The sequence below is a fragment of the Triturus cristatus genome, chromosome 4_1 (assembly GCF_964204655.1).
Source record: "Triturus cristatus chromosome 4_1, aTriCri1.1, whole genome shotgun sequence".
NCBI classification, from domain to species: domain Eukaryota; kingdom Metazoa; phylum Chordata; class Amphibia; order Caudata; family Salamandridae; genus Triturus; species Triturus cristatus.
The window spans coordinates 24,159,632-24,181,033 of record NC_140585.1 but is presented as its reverse complement, the minus strand read 5'-3'; the positions used below and the strand labels follow the sequence as shown (position 1 = coordinate 24,181,033).

The window sequence follows — 21,402 nt, the reverse complement described above, 5'->3', positions numbered from 1 at the left end:
TGCCTTGTCAGTACTCACTCAGGAACAAGCAGGATCACACAAACCATGTGCTTACTTTTCTAGCACATTAGATCCCGTAGCTCAGGCTCTTCCTGCGTGCCTGAAATCAGTCGCAGCGACAGCTCTAGCGATCAGACAAAGCGATTCCATAGTATTTGGACATCAATTGACAGTACAAGTACCACACGCAGTAGAGGTTCTCTTGAACCGGACACAAACACAACACTTGACTATAGCACGACTGACGGGTTACGAACTAACATTGTTTCAGCCACACATAGAAATCAGACGTTGTAGTACATTAAATCCTGCCACACTTTTGCCATTAAGTGGAACAGACCCATTGGCACATGATTGTATTGAAGTCATTACTATTACGACAAAACCCAGACAAGACTTGACAGATGTCCCATTACCAGACCCAGACCTGACATTTTATGTAGATGGTTCATGTATGAGAACAAGTACAGGAGAGTTAGTGGCCGCTTATGCAGTCACGACAGACACCGAAGTCATTGAAACAAAGTGTATTGACACATTATCAGCTCAAGCAGCAGAGCTCATTGCTCTGACACAAGCCTGTATTCAAGCCAAAAATAAAAGAGTCAACATATATACAGATTCACGTTATGCATTCGGAGTTGTACACGACTTCGGAGTCCTTTGGCAAGAGAGAGGTTATTTGACTTCTCACGGTGCCAACATTCAACACGGTCCCCTCATTCAAGCTCTGTTAGATGCAATACATCTACCTACTGCGATATCTATCATGAAGTGTAAGGCCCATACAAAAGTCACCGATATTATTTCCCAGGGTAACGACCTAGCAGACCGAACAGCTAAGCAAACAGCACAAAATAGGACTCATGCAACTGACTTGACAAAGACAATAGTTCCGACACACTGCATGACAGTTAGGGATCCCGCCCTTGATGTAATTGACATACAGACACATGCTACACCAGAGGAAATAAAGAAATGGACTGAATTAGTAGGGATCCAAACAGATCAGGGATGGATGACGAAGGGAAAATCTATATGGTTTCTCCCCGACTCAATGGTTCAAGTTATCATTAACACAATACATAGTCCAGCACATCTAGGAGAAAAAGCTATGTTAGACAGTATTCAACGCATTTGGTTCAACAAACACTTACGAGCTGCAGCCAAACAGAAAGTCCGAACTTGTATGATTTGTTGTCAGTTCAATCCAGGTAAAGGCGTACCTGTAGAGCAGGGTGGATTTCAACCTCCCGATCACCCTTTTGAAGTCCTCCAGATGGATTATATCCAGATGGAACGATGTCGAGGATTCAAATATGTCCTCGTAGTTGTATGCGCTCTTTCCCGTTGGACAGAGGCATATCCCGTCTCAGATTACACTGCCCCGACTACTGCCAAACAGTTAGTTCGTGAATTCTTCCCACGGTATGGTTTGCCCCGTATCGTGTACTCAGATAATGGCCAGCCGTTCTCATCCGAGCTAATGAAACACATTTCACTCTTGTTAGGCTATCAATGGAAATTCCACTGTGTCCGACATCCCGAGGCAGCAGGTCTCGTGGAACGTCATAATCAGACCCTGAAAATTCGACTTTCAAAAATCTGTAGAGAGAAAGGTGTCGACTGGATAGTAGCCTTACCAGTTGCACTCTTTTACATGAGAATGGTAGCACATTCTCGCACAGGGCTATCCCCGTACGAGGTGGTCTTTGGTAGGCCACCAAATATGTGGGGGACGCCTATACCTCGTAAAATCACTGATGTTGATTGTAATATGCTGACAGATTACCTTGCTACCTTGATGTCTGCACTACAATCTTGCCGTTCACAGGTAGCTGCAGCCTTTCCCGACAACACCGAGGTGAAGCCTCATGAAGTGGTTCCTGGAAACTTTGTTTTCATAAGAAATTTCGACAGGAGGAGCCCGTTGGAGCCTCGCTGGCAAACGCCAAAACTGGTACTTCTGACCACGAGGACAGCAGTGAAGGTCGAGGGTCGCAAGGGTTGGCTACACTCGAGCCATATCAAGAAATTTCATGGACTACCATCTGATTTGAACTCTCAGCCCTGCCTTCCCCCACAGACTGACTCAAAACTCCCCCTGGTTGAGAAAACCGAATCGCAAGAATACAAACTGAAACTAAGGTCTAGCAAGTCAGACAATTCGATTGTTTAAGTCCTCTCCAAGGTGAATCGGTTGAATTAGTCTCTGACATGTATCCTCTAGACCAAAATCGAGAGAGAGATAGACAGAAACAGCTCAAGAAACGTGCATATTGTAAATCACTTCTTGTCACTGTATAGTGACATTGTTGATTATGTTTTTTCTAAGTCTTTTGATTATTGCTGCAAGTATACTGTTGCACATGTACTATCCTATTTTCAAGCGTGCTCATTCTGCTTACAATGTTACTGCCGAACATTCTTTTAGTGAACTACCTCCACATGAGTTGTCCTACAGATTTGCGCTGCGCAACAACACATTCATTAGTATGTTACATCATTCCCATCAGACCAGCAATGCTACAAATTGTTGGATATGTGGCCGACTCCCTCCCTATCAGAAATACAAAGGAGTTCTGCCTCTCTTTCCGTACCCGTTCACACACAATGGCTCCTGTGGAGCATGGTTTAGTTTGATTAACTCTTTAGATTCAAACACTGTAGTTTACCAGAGCAACTGGGTATGGGGAAACCTGAACTTAGTTTTGCTTAAAGCCTGTTACCCTAACAAGGAGGGACTTCCCAAAAGAACAGGAACTGACTTAGAAAATGAAGTATATGGATTAGGTAATTTTACACTTAACCTCATGATTCTGAATGTTGAATCTGAAGCTGCACTAGTCTTGCCTGCTATGTCAGTATTACCAGTCAAAGGTGAATTATGTGTAAGAAAGAATGGTTCAGTACACTTGGGTCATAGTAAATGTACTACTGTGATCGAATTCAGTGATCAAGGCAAGTCTACATTTAGAGCTTCCCGTCATTCCTACTTCATATGTGGTCATACCGCATATATACGTTTACCTCTAGATTGGGATGGTACCTGTTACATTGCATTCCTTCTGCCACCTGTTTTCCTAGCCCCTCCTGATTATCATAGAAATACCAATCTAGTACACCATAGACCCCAGAGAGATATCCCGATTGTTGACTACACTGAAACAGCATGGGAACAATATACAGACTTCAATAAAGGTCTCTTTCCTTACATAGGTGTTGTCTCAAATAGTAAACTGATACGTAGATTAACCAGAACCCTTGAAGCAGTAGTGAATGAAACTACTTCCGCCCTAGGCAACTTAACAGAGGAGCAGTCTGCAATGCGGATTGTTGTTCTCCAAAATCGTCTTGTCCTTGACGTCATCCTAGCCGATAGGGGCGGAGCCTGTAGGGTCATCGGATCAAGTTGCTGTGTTTTCATTCCAGAAAACGCGCCATCCGTATATAAAGCCATAACTCGTCTTCACAAGATTGCAAACCAGATACTTCAGAACCCAGGCACCTGGACATGGTCCGGTTGGTTCTGGAGCGTGTTGTCAGCCTGGGGATGGAAAGTCCTATCCTTCCTAGGTATTGGCCTTCTCATAGTATTCAGTTGTTGCCTGTGTCTACAATGTGGACCAGCGATTTGCGGCCTGTGTGCCACATCGTGTATTCCACGTTCAAGTTCTCATTCAAAATCCCGGAAGAAGAAAGAAGAGCAAATGATGTTACATGAACAGATTGATGGATTCCTGAAGATCGATATTTCATGAAGGGTCCGTAGGGGACAAGGAGGGAATGAGGAAATATGAATTTTTATGATCAATTGTGTCCCCTATCTAGACCCCAACGGCTCCATGTACATGCTACAAGTACATGTATGTTCCCTCCACTTCAAGCTATGAAGACGCAAATACAATTGTGTCCAACGTTAATATGTCCTCTTTCAGATCTGCCATGAATGGGTCAGATATTCCGTTCCTAAGTATGCCTTGCCACCGTCTTTATATGGTATACTTTTCACGTTTTCCAGCTCTGGCAAGGTAGGCCCTGAATTCTGCCATCGAGCTTTTCCTGTTTCTGCCTCTGAATGCTCCAGCCTGGACCTGTATCTGTATCCATGAACTTTGTCTTACTCCCTGCGCGGCTAACGGTGCCTAGCCCAGCCTGTTGCCTGCCAAAACTGTATTCAGCCTTCAAGTTATCTGCTCCGCTCCTCGAGAAATGCATTCCTGTCTAGTAGCTTAGGTAAACATCCCTCCAGCTGCAGAGCAAAGGGCCCGGCCTTACTGTCTCCGTGCAAGTAATTCATGACTTTCGTTACCATGGTAGGCCCATGCCCCCTCGCATCTCATGTAGACACTTAGACGCTTGTACACGCACTAGCAGTCAGTATAGAATAGGCTCTGTCCGAAAGACCTTTCCTTCCAGATAATATAGTTCCTTAAACACAAGATATTAGATACGATTTGGGATTAGGTTGTCCTGACATCCCAGACTTCTGTCTTCTCATGTAGGGCTAAATGTCAAGTTCCCTTCACCCTCTAGTTACACATCAATCACACGTCATGCGGCTGTGCGCGCATCTCTACCATGTATTTCTGCTGACTTTGCAGGATTCTCTTATGGATCCACCCACTTGTGTCATCATCATAATGACGTTTCTAGTATACGCTTTTATGCACGCCTATTGTAACGCCTTTTTCATTACGTATGTGTATTCTTATCTCTCTTCTCAGCTGTAACGCCTTCTGCATATGTCTTTACTGTAATGCATTTACTATAAATATGATAACCTGTCAATAATGTATTGCTGATCCCTTCCTGAACCTTCGTGGTGACGGAACCCGATTGCCTGGTTCGAACCATAATTCCTTTGTAAGGAATAAATTCCCTTTTATAACCTCAAATACCACGGATTCTGCCTCTTATTTTTACTGAGTTATTCTTATTGAATTTTACCGCATAAATTAAGTCTAGGTAATTTAAATTTACCACAGTAGGCCCAAGGGCAGGGTGCATTGTAAGTATAAGGTAGGACATTCCCTGATGTGTGTGGCATGACCTGATAGTGAATTATAGCCGTTTTCGTTTTTCACTATTGCAAGGCTACCTGTCCCCTTAGGCCAGAATGGGCAGTTTGATTATAACATCTTATAATCCTAACTGACCCACGGATCATGGTAGAAATTCGAGTTTAGTATCAGAATGATAAAATACATCTTTGAGTGAAGTTGGTTTTAACATTCTGGGGCCGATTCCGATCTGGGTCGGAAAGCTCTCCAACCGAGCCGGATCCGGAGTGTTTTCCGACCGAGTCGGACCCTGCAGTCTGACCGAGCGAGTACAATGTGGCCGCATGCTGCCGGACTCGGTTCGGTCAGACTCCCATAGAAGTCAATGGGAGAGTGTAGTTCGAAGCATACATGGGCTCCCATTGACTGAATGGGTACGTCTCGCACAAGGGCCCCCCTACAGTGGGTACGCGTCCTGTGCTGGGGAGACCCTTGGGTCTCCCCCTGTGTCCAAGTCGTAAGGCTGCGTGTGATGGGGGTCCAATGCGAACCCCCAAAGGCAGCTTCCCAAGCATTTTACGAGCCGGAAACTTCGGCTCGATCCGGCTGCCTGACGCGTACATCATCGTACTCGCGCGGTCGTGAAATGTCTCCATTGCGCCGTGCGAATCATGTCTGTACGAGTCAGTTGGAGCGGCTTGGATCCAGAAACGGTTCGGTCGGAACACTCGCGTACACTCGCATCGTACTTGCTCGCTCGTACATGTGTCCGAGTCGGTCATGAAACACGTGTCCGATTCGTACCTTTTTCCTGCTGGATCGCGTTCGGAGTCCTTCCGAGTGAGATCGGAATCGACCCCTCTGTGTTTGAAAATACCACTTTTATAAAGTAGGAATGTTTTTACCTAACAGTCCAGCCTGCCTCTGCTAGCTTATGTATTGTATGTCTGGTTTGTGAGTGTCAGGGGCTGGGGAGACTCCAGGCGACAGGGTGAGTCAGCATAGGGCTTAATAGACCTTTCTGCATGTAGAGTGGTGGGAGGAGTAGCACCTGGGTCTGAATAGGGCTGTGCCTGCCTTCCACAATGCTGGCTCCACCTCCTGTGGTGTGTCTGAGGACCCTGGCCCACACTGACAAAGGAAGAAGGTGTACACTGGCTGAATGCACCCAGAACTGGTTTGAACTAAGTACAGGACCCTCTGCCTTTAGAGGACATAGGATTTTGCAGTATAAGTATTGGGGCCCAGACTCCAGGACTTTCGATCACTTCTGGAACAACAAAACCAACCTTTGCCAGGGAGAAGAACCAAGGAAGCTGCAGGAGTTTGGACTGCCCCCCTGCCAGTGTGCTGTGTTGCTGGGTTGGCCTGCAGTGGTGTCTTCATTGCCAAGGAAAGGAGAAGAAACTTTTAAAGAACTTTCATCATCTTGCAGAATATTTCTCCAAGGGCTTGGACTTGTGCTTGCCTCCTACTGAAGTCTCAGGGACAAAAGACTTCACCACCAGCTCCCCTCTGAATTTCCTTGCTGGGAATTCTGTCTGTAGAAGCCTGCGTGTCGCAGTTGCAGCTGTTGCCGTCGCATCGCCGGAGAATCATGTCGCCGCCACAGAGGTCGCCGCTGTATCACCAGAGAAGAGTGCTTTCATCGCAGCTGTTTATGACGCATCACCGGAGAAGCATCTCGCCACCACAAGGGTCGCCGTCGCATTATCGGAGAAGCGTGTCGCAGGGTCTGTCCCGGCGTCAAAGTTACAGAGTTCACCGCACGGCTGTCTGACGTGCACGCATCATCTTCACGTCGTCGCATCGCATCAAGGGCGCCATCTTATCGCATCACACCGGAGTGTTGCCACATTGTAACCGGAACGCAGTACGAGAATCGAAGCATCACCCCCTCTCTGGTATGGAACAAGACGCATCCCCTACTCTGCGCAAGCATTGAGGAGCGATGCATTGCCTCCCCCGAAGCAAGGAACTGATGCATCTCCCTCCCTGCGAACCTTTTGTTTGTTTTGCGTTACGCAGCCAGGTACTTTTGTGAGAAACGTGTCGCATTTATCATCAACTTGAACTAAGTTACTTCTACCATCTTCAAGTCTATTTTGAGTACAGTATTGTGGATTTTTGTCGTTTGTGGTCTTGTGTTAAGTCTATATAAAGAATACTTATTTTTATAAAAACATGTGTGGTGTCCATCTGTAGTGTTTTCACTGTATTACTGTATGTGTTCAAAAATGCTTAACACGCTGCCTCTGAGATAAGCCTGTCTGTTCGTGCCAAGCTACCAAGGGGGTGAGCTGGGGTTATCCAGGAGTGTAATCCCCTTTCCCTGACTTAGAAGCAAGGGTCCCTATTTGGTCAAAGCTACCTACCTCTGCCAACTGGAGACTCCCAGTTCTACCAAACACCACCTCCTTTCCACTGTGACATGGCAGAAATCTGGTTGAACGAAAAATGTATGTCCTTCAAAGGAGTATTTTGCATCAGGCTCGTTTTAACAATTCTAGCATAAAAGCCCTAGTATCATTCCCTTCAAATTTTCTGCAAGACCTAAGAACCTCAAATGTGTTCTCTTTTGGCAAATTTCAAAATCCTCTAGTTTCCATTGGACATTGACTATTTGAGATTTCTGGTTTTCAAAGTGCTCCTGCAGGATTCCAACGTCCACTTCCACCGCCATAGTCCAGTCTTCCACTGCTGTAACTCTCTTGGCCATTTCAGAACAAATCTGGTTAACCTTCTGAATCGCTCCCCGTAGCTTTTTAGTGGCCAGATGAGACCTCCGATTCTCTGACTGCGCTTCCCCCTGCATCTGTTACAATTTATTATAGATGAATTCAATGGAGAGGTATCTGCCACTCCTGAGCCTGTTGATGTCCCATCCAGAGACAAGCCCCCTGTCTCTGCATTATTCTCCTCATAGAATTGTTGGGTAGCTGAATAATCCTATTTTAACTGCTGGGAGACATTTAAACCCGCGTTTTGCCCTTTGTGGAGATTATGCCCTTCTCTTGCCACCTTTTTAGGGCCAGACACCGTTTCTGAGCAAATGGTTTATTAAAACCACTGCTAAGGATTCCACCAGAGGCTCCTGAGACAGATTCCTCATCCGATATCACTTCGCTTAAACCAGACATATCGGAATCGTCTGTGAGTGAAAAATGTTATTGCCTTACTCTGCTTAAGCAACCTCCGTCAATGTACACAACATATCAGGGCTCTTCAGAGATCTCTCTATACCCAAGGCAAGGATGTCAAATTTTGCCCCCCTGCAGATTTTTTGTCTTGTTCCTTTCCTTCCCCCCACACTAGTGTACTCAGGGTATTTGCAATCACCACCGTTTTACCCCTAGCACTTTGCTCTCTCCCGCCCCTTCTTATGGGTTGCCAACCAAGCTTCAGAGTTTTCTGCCACTGCCGTAGAGCCCCTCGCCTGTTGCAGCCCCACACCAATACACACAGTTTCTTTGGAGTTCTCATTGTTATATTCTATATAGGTACCCCAATATAGGCATGGGTAATATCTCAACCTTTCACCTATATTCGTCCCTACACTACATACATAACGGGCGGCTAGGACTGACCCTTTACCTAGTTACAGTACTGCTTACAGAACATGGGGTTTTTCCTGAACAACAGCCTGATACATTATGCATGAGGATCCTTGGAATCTTGGAAACTCATCAGGACTACCATCTCCTGCATAATAACTATGTACAAGATTCATTCCCAACGTCATCCTAAGTCCGACAGCGGCACAGCAAGGTAGAACCCTTGGGGAGACCTTTGGGTATATAAACATCACATCTTGCTAAGATAGAGAGAGGAGATCATGACTTCCATGTTGACACACTGACGCAAGATGCTGAGGTTCCCGCATGCCGATACTACAGCTCACAGTGGTCTGACATCCTTTGCGGGGTGTCCATCTCGAGACCAGAATGGGGTCACACAGTCTCTCACTTCAGGTAATGGGGTTTGACTTTATCCTAGAGGGATTCTTGGCTTAACACCTACACACGCTAGGTACACTTAAGTACATCTAGTTAGGATTGCATCGTAGGAGTACACATTTTATTGTCATGTATTTTATATACTTGCCTGCATTCATGATTTTGGCAGAATGGTAGAAATCTACCATCCTTTTACTTTACTAGAGCTTCATTTATATCTGTTTCTGTCTAATTATTGCTTCAGCACAACTATTCTACACTAGAAACACGACTGTTCAATAAATACTTATTGGCAACGTCCCTACCGTTTATTCTGTGTATTTCTCTGAGACTAAGTGAGCACGAGTGACCGAGCGGAAAGTTTTACACTGTTTCCACGGTCCTTAGGGATCAGGGTTGTCATGTTTGATAGTTTCCAAGAACTATTCTCTCCTTGGTGAGAGGGCTTTCTAGTGGCACTGTGAGCTCGCTGGTATACAGGCTAATATACCCAATAGGGGTGTCTAGAACCAGTCTGACACCAATCCTATAGTCTATGTTGTCTAAACGTGCAGAACCTATATAGGTATATAGGAACTACACAACATGGCGCACAACGGTTGAATCTGAGTAGTTCAATCGTGCTAATCTCAGAGACCCCTACTCACATTGTTCCAGAGACATCTGGAGTGGGAAGGACAAAACTCCGCCACAGCTGAGTAGTCTAAATACTATAATTTGGCTGCTGGTTAATCAAGCTTGAAGGACACATTGTTCCTAGAATTGTGCATAAACACCTTATCTTAGTTCCCTTGGAAAAATCTTCTTAAAATAACAATGACTGAGAAAGTAGATACGGTTGTACAAGAACTAAATCTCTCAGAAGAAGAAGATGCAGATGCAATACATATTTCAGAAAATGTTAGAAATGCCGTCACCATTAAACTGGGTGCATATGGTTTGACAACCAGGGGTGGACTGGTAACATTCATGATTGACGCACACGAATCATATAGAACAGAGGTATTATATTCATGGGTTGCATTCCCAATAGCAGATGCACAAACAAAGACGTTTCATTACTGCACAGAGGATGAAATCCAGAACGAATATAATCCATATGAGTACATTAAAGTTCCACTCACTTACCAGGAGCATTTATACTGGTTTGAAGGTACCCAAGAAACAGATTTAGACAAGGTCCGCTCAAAAGAGATGGAGCAACATGGCCAGTATTAGTGGCCTACACACCACATCCTGGCATTGACACAATACCAGTAGGAGATTTACTTACACTCCATAAAGATCTAATAAGACTTTACAGAAACATGACACAGTTTGTGATGAGAACACTCACACTGCAGTCAACATCGGCTACAACAACAGGAACAGTCCAGACTTCTACAACTAAAATTACACCACAAACATCACATGTAGTAATGTGCAAGATGCCCATTAAACGTGAGCAAATGCCGTTCTGGATAGCTCAGAAAATAACACAGCTGGAGGCAGTATTTCCACACACTAGCCCACATGAAAAACATAGAATGCTGCCAATTTGCTTGCCAATGGGAATAGCTCACCAGATAAATGATTGTTCCTATTGGGGTACAGTTTTCATTTCCATGTACGCCAGAACACATGGTATCCTGTCATTAACAGTAATACCAGATGTATTAAGACAAATACAGAATGAGTACGGAGCAGAACCTGCTCTGAACTTGGGGATGAAAATACTAGGTAATTTCGTCCAGGTATCTGCTATAATATTACCAAATGTTAAAGGGGAGGCAGCATTAGTGGCAATACGCCAATGACTGAGAGAATTCTCTCATTCCTTTTAGGGTTCATCGAAAAACTCAGAGAAGTAAGGCGGGTCAGAACACAGAGAAGAGGAGCATACAAAGTCCAGAGACATGGAACGCGCCACAGACAACGCACCTAAAAAAGAAGAAAAATTCAAATCTAAACCTCAATTCAAAAAGAAGAAAGTAGCAGGTCTCAAGATCAGACATGCCCAGAATTCTGAGGACTCAACTACTGAAGGGGAATGGGTTCTGACAATGCTAGACAGCGCAGCAGTAGAAACAATAGCTCGCCAGAATCCGATGGAATTTCTGGTGACAGTGGAGTTGAATGAGTACATCACGGTGGAAACACCGCATACTAGGGTGAGCGTCTCAAATAGGTTATATGAGATAACACTCCGGATGGAGGGTTACAAACAAAGAAAAATCAAAGGTCTCTTTTGGGAGAACCTGACAGTTGACTAATTAGCTGAAAAAGATTGTCTGCCTGCTATTGTTATGGATTGACCAAGAGGGAAAACAGTAATTATGCCAGCTTTCTCCAACCTCGTTCCAATACACTTCAAACACACATATACACAGGAGTGGGCGGTAGCCCTTGCCCTGGCACTATATCTCAACCATGTTGGATGGGAGGAGGATTCAACCCACCACGTGATACCACTAAAATCTACTCCAACTCCACAGAGACAATATCTGATTAAGCAAGAAGTTAAAAACAGGTCAGGGAAATCTTAGATCAACTTGAATTCCAAGGTTTGATTGAAACTTGTACCTCTTCAATGAAAAATCCTTAGTTTCCTGTTATGAAACCCGATAATTCATACCGTCTAGTTTTAGATTACATACATTGAAACTCATGCACAAAAACATTTGCATTACAGAATGCACACATTACAGCATTAATGAATAACATTGTGTGGAAAAAATACCGGACAACACTGGACATTTCAAATGGATTCTTCTGCCAGAATATAGTGCCTGTGAGAAGGCATTCTCAGTGCTAGGTTCCCAGCGTCAGTTTTGTAGACTAGCCAAAGGATACAAGAATAGCCCCAGGTTGTTTAGCGCTAGGGTAACAGAATTACTTCAGAATTTGGATGAAGAAGCATTGTCCTATGTAGATGACATTTATCTGACGTATGATGATTTAAAGGATCACTTGAACAGGGTGAACACCATAATTTTGGGATTCGCCTCCGAGACCTACAAATTTGACTTTAAAAAATCGAGTATAGCCCACGTCAGTGTCCTATTTTTGGGATACGAGCTTTTGAATGAAGGAAAATGCCTAGCAGCAAACTTTATAGAGAAATGTGTGCTGCTTCAACCTCCTAAATCTTTGAAGAACTTTCAATCCATATTGGGATTTTTAAATTTTGGCAGGACATACATTTTGGATTACACACAAAGGGTTAAACCTTTCTAGGACCGCTTAAGACTTGAATTTTCAGTTAGGCAATGGACACAGGAACACACAGATACACTTTGTTCCCTACAAGCTGACATGATATCATCTAAACATTTACCTACATGTGTAAACATCCGCAATCTAGTGATCTGCGTAGTTGCAGGTCAATCAGGATACACCTACCTGACATATAATGAAGGTGAAACAGTACCAATTGCATATAAATTCCATTTGTACACAAACGCTGAGATGCGTTTCGCATCTACAGAAAAAATGTAGACGGCCGTACAGATTGCTATAGTGAGAGAAAGAGCACTGGTTCAGGGGAAAGGAGTAATAGTCATGACTACAGTACCGGACTTAGAGGCTGCTACAAAGGCAAGCATTCCAAATGCTAAAGCCTTACATCCGAGATGGATACAATGGGCTAATTCTCTCACTGCATCAGACGTAGAATGCAAATACGACCCAAGTCTAAAAACACAAGCATTCCTGCAATATAAACAAGAATATCCTCTACCGAATGAAATAATGCCTCTAGATCAGAATGAATGCATAATTTACACTGACGGATCTGCGCAGCCAGCCATAGAAAGTAAACAGCAATACAGCACGGCGTGTGCGATCGTGAAAGGTCATATGCAGAATGGCAAGTTCCATCCAAGCTGTACAAAAACGCATTCTCTAGGGGACTGTACGGCTCAGCTGGCAGAATTAAAAGCTCTGTTACTGGCACTAGTGAATACGGATCGAGGATTCCCCACACTAATCGTGTGCGATTCCTTTTACTGTGTCCAGTCATACAATGAATATCTTCACTATTGGGGACAGAATGGGTTTAAAGATGCTAAAAGGTGGCACAATTAAGCATAAAATGCTATGGGAACAGGTAGCTGAGTTAAAAAATGAACTACCAAGAACTCACATGATACACATGCTGAGTCATCAACATGATGGCATTCACGTCAAGGGGAATTCATTGGTTGATGAAGCCACAAAGGGGGCGTTTCAAACTGCTTCTGTAGCTGCAATCACTCGTTCGAAAATGAGAATAGACGGACAGATCATGGTAGCTGTCATTGATTCACACAAAAACAGCCTAGCAGTACCGAAAGGTTTTCCACTCAAGGACTCCTACAAGTTAGATGCAAATAGCATTCCGTATATGCTCAAATTCCAGGATTGGGGGATAGAGGAATACCAAACATGGATCGCAGTTCGGATTTAATACTAGCTACACATGAGGGTCTAGGTTCTGCACACGCAGGAGTTAACGCAACAGTTTATTTACTGAAACAACGCTATTGGTGGCCAGGATTAAGAACACAGACAAAGAACTTTGTCTTAAAGTGTGACATCTGCCAACAGATGAAGGGTTCCACCGTAACATGTCCAGCACAGGCACCTCTACTAATATCAGACAGACCACTAGCTTGTGTCTATCTGGACAACTGCGGCCCCCTACACTCAGATGGGGCTTACAAATATATCATGGTCGCAGTGGATTCATGGGCAAGATTCCTATGGGTATGGCCTCAGCGCTTGGCTGATGCTCGAACTGTCATAAAAGATTTGCAAGTCTTTATAGGGACATATGCAGTTGGCACATTACATTCTGACTGTTGCCCCGCGTTTAGCTCTAGGGCTTACAAGGAAGCCATGGAATGTTGGGATTTAGCCTTGTGGCACATCTCTCCATCCCATCTCACAGGAAATTCAGTTGTGGAGAGGAAAAACAGGGTCTTAAAGCAATCTTTAACAGCTAGGGTATTAGGTTTGGGTGGTAGATGTCTCAATCACCGATATGGGGTACAGCGTGCCCTCAACAACATGCCAAGCAGTTCTCTGGGGGGGGTCACTCCTTATGAGTTCCTTTTTTGGACAAGAATGTGGGTACCTGGCCTTGATTGTGAAGGCACAGTGGCGGATGAAAAACCTTTTGACATCAATAAACGTTTGACTGTCTTACAGGATCTGAATGAAGCCAGAGCTCTGCAGAGCAATGTGCAGGTAAAGAGGACCGCCAATGGAGGAGTAAAATCAGCCACAGCAAAACCTGTCTGGATTCCTAGAGTCTGGGATCTCGTCAGAGAAAAGATATTGGACAAAAATGAATTGGGGCCAACATACAGAAAGCCTATACCTGTCCTAGCAGTTGAGGGAACAAAAACTGTACCTGCTGCCTCTTGCCAGAAAAAAGGTGAAAAGATTTGTCTCTATTGATCTGATCAAACCACACTATGTGGCCAATACTAAGTAGAAGGCCTTGTGGAATCCTGGGTAGCTGACGTCCTCCTCTTCCTACTATACAGGAAGTTCAAACAGAAAGACTCATCACGTTCGAAGACTCTCCTACACGGAATGATGGACTATGCAATAACGCCATGTAACTCGTTCCTCTTGAAACAGAAAATCAAAATCAAAATGAAAGACATATTTTGATTCAACCAAACACTGATGTCTATGTAAACGTGCCTCAAGAAGAGCCACCTACAAGTTCAACAAAACCTGCTGAGCTACTAAAAATAGATTGAACTGCAACTGGCTATTTAATCAACTTTGATAGCTTTTCATTTGATCCAAGTGAACCTGAGACAATGCCAGCTCAAAAAAAACATTAAAAACAAACCAAAGACTTCCTCGTTTCACCGGGATTTTTTTCTTTCTCTTCTGGTTAGGCTTAGTAACTGTTTTCTGCTTACTTATTAATGGAACTTACCTTCGCCAAACCTCTGCAGCCTCAAAAGTGAACTTGCTCCTTAAACCTCATGTTTTCTCTCATTGTGAGCAAAGAGACTTGTCATCCGTGAACATTACAGCAGTTCCTATACCTGATGGTATAGTATGGGACAAGGTTGATTATGACATTATTGGCCCGAGTGAACTTTTCAAAATACCTCATTTATTTAAAATTTCCTTAAATTATGTTATTACCTCTAGAACATTTTCCGATGATTGGGAATTTGAAACTGTAAATAATATGTTGTCTGATTTAGAACAATCTGCTGCATTTTCTAATAACGAAATGTTGGAAGACACACCAGATTTTAACACCATGTATTGCTATCAACATTTTGGTCATCACTTTCTATATAGATCTAGCAACCCTAGAAATGTTGTCACATATCACTAATGGGAATATTGCCCAACACCGCCAAAAAGTAGTTCAAAACCATTTACACAAAGATTTTCATATTTTTCAGGGTTTAATACTTCTGACGCGGCCTCATATTATATAAGGTTGCACCTACATCAGTACAGAAAAATATGCTGACATACACCAAACAGATTTACTCTGCTTCCTTTACTACCCAGCTGTCTGAACAGGGTTCGACTTATGGAAAGACACTATAGACTTAAAATCAGTCTGGGGTTGTAGAGACTCGCAAGTCCAAGGAACAGAAGTGCTATTTAGAGCATGCCTCATGCCACTGCAGATGATATTTCTGAATGAAACTGTGCAACAGACTTCCTGCCTTGAAATAGCCAAGAACAAGGATTTGAACACACCTCAGATTCCAACACCATCACAAACAGAGGGCAACATTACATCAAAAGAAGGGTTTTAGATAGATGACATCATGCAATACAATAGATCAGACCCCAATTGGAAGGGAGTGTTGGTTTGGCCCACAGACACTAACAGATGTCAAGAAAGATCAGGGGTAGCCCCAAAGGGCTCAGTATTTATAGGCTAGACCCACACTATGTACAAAGAGAGCATCTAGGGTGGTTACATCATACAGTGTTGGGAAGTTATGCCTCGATTGGCTAAAAACCTCAACACTCACAGAGGTGATACAGCACTTATCATTATTTACAGAGGATGTGGACCTACGGGATTTCTTATTGGGTCCCAGAAAGACACGTCAAAAACATTTCTATTATGCTGTCTATAATGAAATCTGGAAGATCTCCCAACAAGAAGCAGCAGAGAGATTATGAGAAATATATAGGATCAATTTAGAAAATGCATTAGCTGTAGTCGACTATGGTATGACTACGTTAACATCCAGGATTTATTCACTGGGCAACATTGTATCTTCTGCTATTGATGTTCTAGAACAAGATCTGTCCATACTACAGCATGGACAATCACAATTATGTTCTATAATGTTATTAAGCTGGACGCTGCAATCCCTGCGCGCTGGTTATGTGCCTTGGCATTTCATCAACAGCACGTCTTTATTTTCTGCATACAATCTAATGGAAAAACAGATGAAAATGACACAAAGAGGAGCAAAATATACAATGCTATGTATTGAAAAACGGGATTGGTTAGCTTTCACTGTAGCTGAATCGCCATGCACAGAGTGGTTGATCCATGGCCCTATAACATTACTGGTCACAACTTTCCAGTTTCAGTATTGCCTAGAACAACAATAGGGAGGCAGATATGAAGAAATGGGTAGGGAATTCATCAAGGAATCTTGGTAATTACCGTACCGATTTCGATGCAGGAGTGGGGATCGAGAAGTGTTTCTAAGAGGCACAAGCTGCGAGAACTCTTTAAGTGGATCTCTCATACACCAGGATATTAGGTTACATGGGGCCTGCAATGGTTCAGTATCAAATTTGTCCTGTCATCTGAGAGGTACTTCAGCAGCCATGATTACCCCGGTATTCAAGTTACTTTCGAATGGGAGTTACATGATGCTGAACGATCAAGGCTTTTCTGGGATGCTTCCGGGCATCGCATATCTTGTCACCGTGAGCTCCAGGGTTACTTGCTGTATGCAAGTATTTTTTCCACCGACACACACAGTCAGGAAGCGCCGCTATGGCCTTCGTTGAATTTTTCTCTTATACGGTTTGATGCTTTGAGCAGAATGAAAGCCATGCTTCTTCAGAAATCCAGGTCGTTAACCTCCGCCCGGGATATCAAAAAGGGTCCTCGGCTGAGTTACAGGCACTCATACGTACCAACTGCCACTTCCATTTCACAGAAATGGTAAATCGTATCTTTAACATGTCTGATATGACAGGGATAGTTCACCTATTTAAGACCATAGGTTCGGGACTGTTAAGCACCTTTCATACAGTCCTCTGAGTTATACCAAACTTTATACACTCCGTATTCAGAAGCATTTATGGAGGACTTCCGCTGATCCTGCCTCTAATAGCAGGGGTCCTGATTGTAATTATTCTGCTACGCAATAGATGTCCAAGTCACCAAGGAAATGGAAAAAGCGCTCTTGGAGCGTAAATACCGTGACCGCATGGTACAACATCTGGGCACACCTCGCCTACGGGAACGAAGCGCTTCTTGGTTTTTGTCATTTAGACCAGTCTGGTTGGACTGTGTCTTACCTGTTCTCTGATGTCTGTTCTGCGAAGAAGAATGCGTGTTGGATCTCTTCCATCAGTTGTGCAACCGGACGTTGATGCTCTACTGGACCCGATAATGACCCATGTTCTGCAGTGTCCCCAGCGTATTATCGATGTTGTTGGCAGGATTCTTATAGCTACCACAGAAAGTCTCGGCTCCTGTTGGGATGGATACTGGCTCCTCCTCTGTCACCCAGGCCTTGGATGGCACACAGACGGCCCCAGTATCGGCTGTAGCAAAAAACAACAGGGTTATACCCAATTGACCCTTGATATACCTGGGTATGGAACGTAATTTTATACATAAGAGCAATGGTATACAGGAATTAATACACAATTTATTTTTGAAAAGAGCACATTTTAATTACTCTCTCTCTAGTTAATCAATCTAACAGAAATGAATCAAAACATTTTTAGCCATCTACATGAAACGTGACGTCTAATCAGGCGAGAAATAACAAAACATCTATACAAAATTATGTACTAAATTACAAAATGGAAACTTAGCAACCAACACCTTGTACACATACGTTAACACCACAAGTATATTCCACTAGTGTCCTCCCACTTATTCAGGACGGACCACTCGGAGGTAGTCAAGGCAGTATACTGGAAATCTATCCATCAATGTAGACCCTCTCAGAATACTGTCGCATTGTGTGCAATCATAACTTCATATTTGCGACTCCTCCTTCAAGAAAATGCGTCTACGCACATGCGTTTCGGCCTTAATCTTTCCTTGGCCTCCTCAGGACAGGGTTAATACATGACTGTGCCCACACTACAAAAAATATATATACAATAATTACAATCAAAGACGCATTCATGGTATTGCCAAGACACTACACACTTCCCGAGCTGGTGAGGGTGATGGAAGTAGTCCGCACATTCCCTGGAGAGTTTGGTTCTTCACCAAAAAATCACCGAAAGTGCAGCAAGTAGTGACCAAAAGTGCCCAAAGTTAAAACGCAATCTCGCAAAGTACTCCCTACTGGAGAAACAACCGTGAGGTGCTCAGGAATCTAACTCCCAGGTGTCGGCCGAAATGAGCCAGCTTACGGACTAGGGTGCACGACAGCGGCCGGGGCTCTAATCAATCAAGCATGGTGAAGGAACAAAAAACCGTGCACGCCTCTACTATAGTCTAGTGTTAATCTCACTGATGAAATAAACCCATATACTTACACATCCGTGTAAGCTCCTCCTGCCACTCAGAAATTAGAGGTGGCTCAATTCAAAGTGCCTCCGCAACAGATTCAGGGCACCTAAGGGGAGAGTGGATAAGCACCTTTACATAATAAACCCTCAATGGAGATAACACTCCTGCCATGAAACTTCCGTAACACTCAACTACAGTGTGCACCAGCGCTGTACCTTAGGCCCGGAGCACGGGCTCCTGTGTCACGAACGCTCTCCTTACTTCCCCGGCTGCCTTGGTCCCAAATCTAAAGAGAGAGAACATTTAATGTATCTCACGTTCTCACTTCACCAAAACTCTCCCTGCATGTAGTCTATCGTTACTAAATCTCGCCTCCAATGTGATAACGAGGCCGTGACTTCAAAGCGCGCATCCCTGTCAAACGAGCACTTACTTTTAGATAATCACAGGTCGTGCACAAAGCTCGAACCCACCGCCAACGCCGTCCGTCGTGCGTGGTGTCTGACAGATTACTGCTATCTATACAACCGACGCTCGACGAGCCGCGTAGAGATAGAGAGAGGACTACTCTAGTGAAGAGTTAAAAAACCGGAGGCCAAAAGGTGGCCATCTTATCACGGTGAAGTGCAGTAATATAAACTAGGTCAGCCCTGCCGGTTCTCACTAATTCATGCAGGGGCGGAAGTGGCACCAGAGAGGGAGGGGAGGAGAACGGAAGGGAGGGAGGGGAAAGAAAGGGAAAATGCATATTAATAGTGCCAACGGGGTAAACCTAATCAGACGGGCACCACCAGCTCTCACCCCACCCGCAAGGGGAGCAACAGTGGCCGAGCAATACCATTCCTTATTAAAAAAACACTCTATACATATTTTACATAAGTACATACATAATCTACAACATTGTAGTTACATTAATTCAAGAGAAACATAGAATCCTAACATGGTTTACCAACCCTAAGACAGATCTCCCCCTTCAGCTTCGTATGTTCTCTACTATCATCATCCTCAAATCAAAGCCCAGATCTTGTCTCGGTCATTCAACCCCTGAGTGGCTGTGTGGTATCGTTCTATCATACGTGCCTCGAGGCGATTCAGGTTCTTTTGCAGAGTCATTTTGTTGACTCCTTTTGCCACTACTAATACTGTCCAGTACAATTCGTCTTCTCTGTGGTTCATATCGATAAAATGTTGAACCATAGGCGCCCCTATGATACCGCAGCGTATACGAGATTTGTGCTGCAAGATCCTCATCTTGATTGCTTGGGTCGTCTGCCCAATATATGTTTTCCCACATGGGCACGTGGCAGAGTACACTACGTTTTTTGTATTACAGTTCGAGAAACTTAACTGAGAGTGTACCATATTGTTTATCTCGACGGACTTAGAGTCTTTAGTTTGCAGGCACACCCCGCACCCATTGCATCGATAATGTCCAGCGAGTGCTGGCAAACCTAGCATGCTACATACATCTCTTTGACTTGCTGCCGGGCGAGTTGTTTTCACCAGAAAATTTCTCAGATTTTTTCCTCTGCGAAACGCAAATAATGGTTTTGGGATGTTTAGATGTTCCACTAATCTAAGATTTCTCAAACAGATCATTTTATGCTTATGGAAGGGGATGATGAGGAGGATGACGATGAGGCAGTCATTGTGGAAGGTGACACAGAGGAGTCCAACATTGCTATTCAACCTGCTCCGAGGGATGTGGCACTGCAAGCCCTCATATTTGCAAAGCCCCAGCTGAGAGCTGCACCGATCCCTACCTCAGGAGAAGTATTCCCTCCATAGCGGCAATCAACGACACACCCACCTACCTCCAGTTCTTCTCCAGGCATTGACAGTGGCACAGTAAAAATAAAGTATTTCCCCCCTTTTTGTGACTTTTTTACTGTTAGCAAGGAGGGGGAGCACATTGCAGTATGCACCATTTCCCGTACAAATGTTAGTCGAGGTAAGCCTGGTACAAATCATGGTACTGGAGACCAAATGACCTATATGAAAAAACACAACACAATCAAATGGGAGGAGCACCTTAAAAACATTGTAGAACGTGGTTGTGGTGAGGAGAGCCAGTGAACATCAGCTACAGGTCCAATCATTATGGAAGGTGATGATGAGGAAGAAGAGTGTGACATCCTCATGGAAAGCAGCCCTGTCCCACTCCCCAGCAGTGTGCCACCTCAGCGGCTTCACAAAGTCACAAGAAGACTCAGAGTGAGATGGAGACACCACGGCATACAGTGACTGCCCCACCAAGATGCAAATTGAGTCTACCCCTACATACTTCTCAAAAATCGTCTGTGTCAGTGGCCCCAGAAATAAGAAACACCAGGATACTATTACGGGCATATTTAGGCAGGAGGGGGCCTATGACCGCAACCATCCAATTGCACATTTGTACAATGGGAAGCTGGCAAAAATGTTAGCACTGGACCTCCTCCCTTTTTCTTTTGTGGAAGGAGCGGGATTCTTAGAATTTGTGGCTGCCATCTTCCTGAAATGGAAGGTTCCAAGTCAGACCTATTTTGCCAGAGTTGCTGTTCAAGTGTTGCATCACGATATGCTGTAGTTGGTTGGACAAGCTTTGCAGCAAAGTATTTTTCACACTATCCACCTGACGACAGACATGTGGACTAGTTGTCAGGCTGATGCACACTGGATCTCTTTTGTGGGGGTAAAGCAAAAGTTATCTGCAGGGCTTGGCCCTGAGGAACGTTTTAAGAGCATTCAGTAGCATGCACCAGTGGCCATGTTCGCC

General features: G+C 44.1%; 1 protein-coding gene across 1 annotated transcript in view; it reads right to left on the bottom strand.

Moving 5' to 3' along the window:
• The window catches only part of LOC146839352 (uncharacterized), a 73,682-nt gene extending 55,978 nt beyond the window's left edge, over positions 1-17,704 (bottom strand). Inside the window, exon 1 of the mRNA XM_085651344.1 lies at positions 17,468-17,704. Coding sequence (XP_085507470.1) covers positions 17,468-17,520 — 53 coding nt within the window. The 5' untranslated portion in view covers positions 17,521-17,704. The remainder of the gene's footprint in view (positions 1-17,467) is intronic.
• Positions 17,705-21,402: the final 3,698 nt, after the last annotated feature.